The following is an 8,639-nucleotide window of genomic DNA, read 5'->3' as shown; positions in this document are numbered from 1 at the left end:
TTCTCTTTTGTTTTACATACAATGTGCACATAATCACGATCTACTAATTACGCAAGGAGCAACCCTACAGAATCAACAAATTCTGTTAATAGTTAAATGTGTACTTGTTCTGATCTTTCAAATTAGTTTCAAAAATTCCTACTTGTGTAGCCAGCAAAAATATACAAGCTGAAACGTCTTGCGAAGATTGAGGTCTTAACAAGTGACTCCAGTGGATGCACATTTATGCTGGTAATGGTTTTTTTTTTTTTTTTTTTCTTTTTCATTTCTGCCCATGTATTATTATTCTCTTCTTTCAAGTTATCAATGCCAAAAAAAAATAAAAAAATAAAAATAAAACTGAATGTTGCATTCTGTTAAATGAGCTTGCTTCATGAATTAATCTGTATATATACAGGGTTTTGATAATATAAGAAACCAAAGAGTTGCTCCTATTCAGTGGACCATGCGCAATCTCGATGACAGGTGATTTTTTCTCTGTTCCATTTACCTCGACTGTTGATATTATTTAAATTATATATTAAACTTTAGTCTATCAATATCTTCTTGCATTTTCTCGTGTTTAGGAATCGTCTGTTGGTCTGTATACTTCATATTTGCAAAGATGCACTGGGTAAACTACCAAAGGTTGTCGGTATTGATATTGTGGAGTTGGCTCTATGGGCCAAGGTGCGAAGACGTTTTCTTACTCCCATGATTTATTTAGCTAGATACATCTACTATTTATAAAATAGCATGAAATCGGTGATACTTATAGATTTAGCATAAATTCGTCCTCATTCTATATCCGTAGTTTAAAACAATTTGCTTGGTATGTATATGTATAGGAACATACATCGACAGGTTCTAAGCAACAGAATTTTGAAGATGGAGATGTACTTTCAGGAGGTGCGTCTGCTGTTACAGTTGAAAATGATCTTGTGTCACAAGCTGAAGAGGAGGACATGGAAGCTCTTCTAGGCACGTACGTATTTTTTTCTTTTTTTAATTTGTGTATATGTTTTTATACTTTTATTTGTGTACTTGTTTTTTATTTGTGTATATGCCCAGATATGTGATGGGAATTGGGGAAGCCGAAGTCTTTTCTGAACGGTTAAAACGAGAACTTCATGCTTTGGAAGCAGCAAATGTGCATGCGATTTTAGAAACCGAGCATTTGGTAGATGAGGTAAATCACTCATATAATGTTGTGTTATCAAATTTCTGCCAAATGTTTGGTGAGTTGTTCACTACGTCGTGTGCTTTCGGTTTCTGCAGGTGTTGCAGGGGCTCGAGTCGGCCATAAATTGTGCAGAAGACATGGATGAATGGTTGGCGCTTTTTAATGTTAAACTCAGACATATGCGAGAAGACATTGAGGCGGTAATGATATATTATGCTGCAATAGTACAATATTTTTCTGTTACCGTAGTATAAAAATATGCGAATTTCCCATAATTTCAGGCTCACACATGTTCTTCTTCTCTTCGGACGTTGACTAATTGAGCCTTACAAATAAATTTCATAAAAAGGTTCTTCAATAGAATCATAAATTTCTTTAATTTTATTGTGGTTTCAGATAGAAACACGCAATAACAAGCTGGAACAGCAATCTATAAACTACAAAGCTTTAGTTGTGGAACTGGATAAGCTTCTTGAAAAACTGCATATTCCTCCAGAAGTAAGTGTGTTTTTTTTTTCAAGGATTTTTCTAACGACAACCCAGGCTGTCGTTAAGGTTCATTAATGTGTTGTACAAATTGGTTAATTTTGAATTTCACATGGTGGTTATTAAAAAGTACAAGTGGTTTGTGCAAGGCTGTCGTTAGAAAAATCCTTTAAAACCAATGTCAAATTTTCAATCACAAGTTTAATCGCGCTGTATGCATTCTAGGTTTCCGATTGTTTAGCTGAAGGCACGTTTGATGCGTCATCCATGAGTAAATATATTGAAGCATGTGATTGGATTCATGAAGCTGTACGCGGTTTTGAGGCTTTGGATCCGCGCTTTGCAAAAACTAGAGCTGTACGTACAGCCAATATCGTTCAATACTTTACTTTTTGTTATTATATTTTTTATAAAAGTGGAAAATGGTATATTTCTATGCATCCTGTCACAGTTCAAAGAAAAGAAAGCAGAACTTGACATAACAAAACTGAGTTTTGTACGAAAATCGTGCGGTTTTTTAAGCGACTTCTTTGTTAAATTGGTGGAGTCTATGATGACTGATAAAAGAAACTTCTCTCAGGTTTTTTTTTTTTTTTTTTCAACTTCTTCACTTTTTTTTTTTTTTGTTTTGTTTTTTTTATTAATGTCTGATATTACGCAGCGCGGGCAACTAAAGAAGCCTGATCATTCTGATCTACACAATAAATGCAAGATTTACGCCCGTCTGTTGCAACACCTGAAGGTTAATTACATGGAAAATATACATAATTGAAAATAAACATTTCTTGGTTTACAACTATGATTATGATTATAAATAACATATTTATACTTTTACTTGTTTTTTTTCTTTTTTTTTCTTTTCAGATTCTTGATATAAGTAGCCTGGCTCCTTTGAGAAAAGCTTATTGTAGCTCCCTCAATCAGCTTTTACGACGTGAGGTAAGGTCATCGAGTTATAAAGTTTTTTTTTATTAATAAAATGTAAAATGTAAATGCACATGCTGCATATGTATATATGATATATCCAAAATATTGCTACACAAAATGGTTGCCCTATATATATTAAAAGAATCTATGACGTCATGCTGACCAAAGGTACTGTTCATCAATTGTCCACAAGTAGTGTATAGTAGTATAATATAATATAATATAATATCATCTCAGACTAGGCCAAAAAGTTGAAACTTCAACAAAACCGTGCTTAAAATTATTTTGTGATTCTAATTTCAGACTCGTGAGTTTGCTAATGAGCTCCGGGCTGGTACTAAACCACCAAAAGTTCAAAGTGCATGGTTTGAGGGCCCCACAGCGCCCAATCCGAACGTAGACACTTCGACGATTGCTGAAACTTATTCCAAAATGCTAGCAGTATTTGTCCCGCTTCTCGTTGATGAGGTGCGAAGACAATTTTCTCTCATATGATTGGTTTTGGTTTTCTTTTCGTCTCTCTCTCTCTATATATATATATATATATATATATATATATATATATATATATATATATATATATATATATATATATATATATATAGGGGCAGGATCAATGGGGAAGTAACCAATCGGGGGAAGCAGGGGGAAGCAAATTTTTATTTTTTTTCGTTTTTTTTGAAATTTTGTTTTTTCCGGCATCAAGATCACACGAAAATATGAACATTTAGAAAGACACTTTGTGATGAATGTTATTATTTAGGCGGGAAAACGATCGGCAAAAATAACATTCAAGATAATATTGTTTGTGAAGAATATGAACGTTTTTTTTTCTTCATGTTTTGTGAAGTAAAATTTAGCCCGATTTAGAGTTTAGGGTTTAGGGTTTAGGGTTTAGGGTTTGGTGTTTTGGGTTTATTACATAAACCCAAAACACCAAACCCTAAACCCTAAACCCTAAACCCTAAACCCTAAACTCTAAACCGTTCGTGTTAAAAACTCAATCTAAATCCTAAATCTAAACCCTAAATTTCTAAACCCTAATATCTAAACCCTATAAACCCTAATATCTAAATCCTAATATCTAAACTCCAATTGCTAAAACCTCAAAATACGTTCGAAAAACACGATAATTGTTATATATTACTTCTTCGAGCGTTTTCCCGCCAAAATAAAAATATTTATCACAAAGTGTCTCTACTAAATGTTCATATTTTCATCTCATCTATAATGTTCGTGAACAAAGTTTTTTCAAAAAACGAAAAAAAAAAAAAGTTTTTGCTTCCCCCCGCTTTCCCCCGAATGGTTACTTCCCTCTTGATCCTACCACTATATATATATATATATATATATATATATATATATATATATATATATATATATATATATATATATATATATATATATAGGGGCAGGATCAATGGGGAAGTAACCAATCGGGGGAAAGCAAAAAAAATTTTTTTTCCGTTTGTTTTGGAATTTTTTTTTCAGGCATCAAGATCACACGAAAATATGAACATTTAGAAAAGACACTTCGTGATGAATGTTATTATTTAGGCGGAAAAACGATCGACAAAAATAACATTCAAGATAATATTGATCGTGAAGAATGTTAACGTTTTTTTTCTTCATGTTTTGTGAAGCAAAATTTAGCCCGATTTAGAGTTTAGGGTTTAGGGTTTAGGGTTTGGTGTTTTGGGTTTAGTCCCTAAACCCAAAACCCCAAGCCCTAAACCTTAAACCCTAAACTCTAAACCGTTCGTGTTAAAAACTCAATCTAAATCCTAAATCTAAACCCTAAACCCTAAATTTCTAAACCCTAATATCTAAACCCTATAAACCCTAATATCTAAACCCTAATATCTAAAACCTCAACATACGCTCGAAAAACACGATAATTGTTATATATTACTTCTTCGAGCGTTTTCCCGCCAAAATAAAAACATTTCTCACAAAGTGTCTTTATTAAATGTTCATATTTTCATCCAATCTATAATGTTCGTGAACAAAGTTTTTTCAAAAAACGAAAAAAAAAAAAAAAAAAAGTTTTGCTTCCACCGATTGGTTACTTTCCCTTGATCCTACCACTATATATATATATATATATATATATATATATATATATATATATATATATATATATATATATATATATTAACTTTTACTGCTACTTGAAATGCAGAGTTCGTTTTTATCATTCTTTATGCGCTTCGAGGTTTCTTCAAATGATGATGACGAAGATGATGAAGATCTAGATATGGAGATTGATGAAAATGACAGTAACAAGGGTAGTTATTATACGTCGCTTTTGTTTTTTTTTGTTCATGTGAAATTGATCTTAAACTAATTTGAGTTTTTTTTTTTTTTTTTTTTTCCTGGGAATATGTAGGTACAGTACTGGATATGGGGGCATTAAATGAGTCTCTGCGTGATTTACTAGACGGAATACAAGTAATTACGTTATGTTTATGCTTGAACCATTTAGAACTTAATCATTCTGTTTTATCAAACGCACCCTTAATATCTGTTTTATGTGTTGACTTTTAGGAAGACTTTTATGCAATTGTGGATTGGGCTCACAAGATTGATCCTTTGATCTGTGTATCGATGTACGGTGTAACAGAGAAATATATTTCTGATCTTAAAGCGGAAACAGCCGGATATGTTCGTCTCTTACTTGATGCCCTGGAAGATAGAATTACTTCACTGTTTACGCGTGTGCGTTACAAATATCATCTTAAATATAAATTCATCTAGAAACTGCTGTATACTCATCGATTAACTTATAACATGTATTGCAGTTTGTAGATGATGCTCGTCATCAGATAGAAAAAAATGACAAAAATGTTAAACAAACAGGCATCATGCCATTCGTACACAGGTAATTAATGCTGCAAATTGATTTCATATAACTAAAATTTTCCGCCTTTATTAGTAACAAACAATTGTGTTATGTGTTAACTATTTCCAAGGTTGGAAAAGTTGCGAGACGGAGACGCGTCAGTCGGGACTTTGAAACGACGAGTCGGTCGAGTCAGGGTCGAGTCAAACGTTGACTAACATTGACTTTTAGTAATATATATTTAACATATATATTACACATACAAATATTTAACATATATATTACCATCAATCCCATTTGAAATGGATGGTGTGAGTTTGTCAAATGCTCGACAAGCTTCTACATTAGCGGCGCATAAACTATGTTCGTCAACCAAGTTTGTTTAGTTGTCGTAATGTAATTAGTTAGTGGCGAAAAAGCGGGTCGGGATTCAAAAGAATTAGGCGAAGATAGTTCAGTGGTTGATGCCCTGAGTTCTTGCAAGAGATCTCAGGTTCGAATCCAATAGCTTGGGAGTAATCCTGCTAGGCTTCGTGCATCAGAGTATGGGGTCGGATTACTCGCCCTCCCGGGTAGCCCGAACAAGGAAAATCCTTATTCCTTTTACCCTTTTTTTACACATAAATATTTCGAACAAAAATATTTCAAATGTAAATATTTTAATGATATGTATATGGCACAAAATCTAAGTATAAAAAAAAAATAAAAAATAAAAAATAAATAAATAAAGTTGACCCCAACCTTGACTTTGACCAACTGAAGCCCGACTCAGACAGACTTTGACCTTGACTTTCTAGCGTTGACCGACTAATTAGACGTTTTTGAATAAAAAGGGACGGCCGCTGTTTACAACACTGACTATTTCCATTTTATATTGCTTATGTTTAGATTTGCGTTGCTTGCCACGCGTATGGAGCATTATATCCAGGGACAATACAGAGATTTGGTTGATCAGGCTTATATTAAAATTGTGAGTACTTTTATTACTTTCTAATCTGAAAACAACTATGACTTAGATTGTATCTCAATCTCAATCAAAGCTCAATCGATGGTAAATTTATTCGACAGATTGGCATAATGTTTGTGACACTGGACAAGATTGCGCAGGCAGATGTAAAACACTCAGATATTTTTCTATTAGAGAATTATGCTGCGTTCCAGAATAGGTATTAATTATTTTTATTTTATCTCGAAGAATGACACTACAGTTTACGTTAGTTTTTACAAGTTTATTAACCATTAGATGCTGATGAGAAGCAGTTATATGCAGTCTGTATGAATTGGCCAACTGCGTGCCAACTTTAGCAAAATTTTATCATCAAGCAAGTGAATCGTATGAACAATCTTGTACACGTCAAATTAGCGTTGTCATATACTATGTAAGTAATATTATTTCCATATCACTATAACATATCTGATTTAAAGTTTAAGAATATGTTTTCTGTTAGCTATTATAATGATAACTCTGATTGATCAATGTTTGCAGCAATTTGAACGTCTTTTCCAGTTTGCTCGAAGAATTGAGGATCTGATGTTAACTAATTCACCAGAAGAGGTCTTTGTGATTATATTTTCATAACAATAATTAAGTACTCAATGTTTAACAGATGCTAGTTTTCGATAATTACAGATCCAATTTCAAGTGGGATTATCAAAATCTGATCTTAGAAAGGTGGTTAAATCCAGTTTATCCGGGGTAAGTTTCACAATATAATTCTCACCATGAATGTAATTTTTTGAGATACTTTAACGAGACTACTTTCATGCGCAGGTGGACAAGCACATAACTGCAATGCATAAAAAACTGATAAAAAACATGACCTCTGATGAATTGATGCCTACATTATGGGACAAATGCAAGGTATCTTTAGCTACAAGTGTTACATAAGGTTTATTTATTTATTTTTAATTATACTTTCTTTTATTTCTTACTCTTGCATATCAGAAAGAATTTTTGGACAAGTATGATAGCTTTGCTCAACTTGCTTCAAAGGTCTACCCAAATGAAAACATTCCATCTGTAACTGAAATCAGAGACCTCTTAGCGTCGATGTAGAGTTGGAGTCTATTCCGAATCTTTAGATTATTGATCTTGAAACTCGAACGTAAGTTCGTTGACTGCAATCTCAGACGTTATGATCAGGTTCACTTGGGTGGGACACAAAGATTACGTCGTTGATACTTTACATTTCGTCTTGTATACCTTTATGTCATAGTGGTGTTCGGGTTCAAACTTGTGTTAGTGAAATTAAATCACTTAGATTTAATATTGTTTCTTTGTTCATTATCATAAGGGGAATTTTCTTCCTAACTTCGCAAAGGAATATGCTTCTAGTTATGACAGGATCCTTTTCTAATATGTTTATGCCTGAAGTGTTCAGCTTAACGAATTGGGTCTAAAATGCTACCTTGAAGAATTATTACTTTCTGAAATAAAGTTATAATATCAACTTGGTTTAAAATTTTGTCCAAGTATTTACCACTCCTTCCATCCATATTGATAGTCCACTATTCTATTTTGGGTTATTCCAAATTAATAGTCCGCTTCCATAAACAGATAAGAATAATAAGTAATAGGTAAAACTCTAAAGTAACAAAAAATACACTGTATTGTTCAACAAAAAAAAAAACACTGTAATGATGATATTTCTTAAGCTGTGTTTTTTTTTGTTTGCGACTATTAATATGGGACGAAGGTAGTATGAAATTTGTCTTTGTCAACACTACACATCATAATTCAATATTCCTAAAGAAAATAAAAATCTAGAAGTATAATACTATGAATCTATGATACATAAAAGAAAATACAATCCTATCGGAGGCTGCTACGTATAAGAAGACAAAAGAATAGTCGGTTCCTAAATTGTTTCGGTTCTAGGCTTCTAGCTAGTATCAAATGAAAGTCGCGAAAGAATAAATAAACTAGCAGAAGAAACAAATACAGCTGCCGCAAAACAGGCGAGATCTAACCCTGTAACCAAAGGTATGCTTTTGAACTTTTCCAAAACTCCAACTTGAAGCAATAATATAAGTGCATGCACGATTTTCGACTTTCCATGAGATACTGAATTCATATCTGCCCATGATGGAATATCCTGTAATACCAACAATGTCACTTGGTAAAACTACAAGACTTCATGAAATAAAACATGATATTCATGATTTTAAGCTCAATATATAAGAAATCTTTTCTACTGAATATGGGAATAAATTGCTTGGATT

General features: G+C 32.8%; 1 protein-coding gene across 1 annotated transcript; it reads left to right on the top strand.

The window, feature by feature from the left end:
- Positions 1-391: 391 nt before the first annotated feature.
- On the top strand, positions 392-7,756 carry LOC139889155 (exocyst complex component SEC3A-like; the record flags this gene model as incomplete). Its single annotated transcript, XM_071872120.1, has 22 exons — positions 392-465; positions 567-669; positions 828-964; positions 1,051-1,168; positions 1,258-1,362; positions 1,559-1,660; positions 1,874-2,005; positions 2,100-2,228; positions 2,310-2,390; positions 2,513-2,587; positions 2,879-3,043; positions 4,758-4,863; positions 4,965-5,026; positions 5,123-5,293; positions 5,377-5,456; positions 6,306-6,387; positions 6,486-6,583; positions 6,688-6,796; positions 6,904-6,972; positions 7,048-7,113; positions 7,189-7,278; positions 7,363-7,756. Coding segments are annotated over 22 exons (2,265 nt in total), but the record flags the coding sequence as incomplete, so codon positions are not given.
- Between the last annotated feature and the right edge of the window lie 883 nt (positions 7,757-8,639).

The sequence above is a fragment of the Rutidosis leptorrhynchoides genome, chromosome 2 (genome assembly GCF_046630445.1).
Source record: "Rutidosis leptorrhynchoides isolate AG116_Rl617_1_P2 chromosome 2, CSIRO_AGI_Rlap_v1, whole genome shotgun sequence".
In the NCBI taxonomy this organism is placed as follows: domain Eukaryota; kingdom Viridiplantae; phylum Streptophyta; class Magnoliopsida; order Asterales; family Asteraceae; genus Rutidosis; species Rutidosis leptorrhynchoides.
Note: the sequence above shows the minus strand (reverse complement) of the source record. Positions and strands in the feature narration are given on the sequence as shown.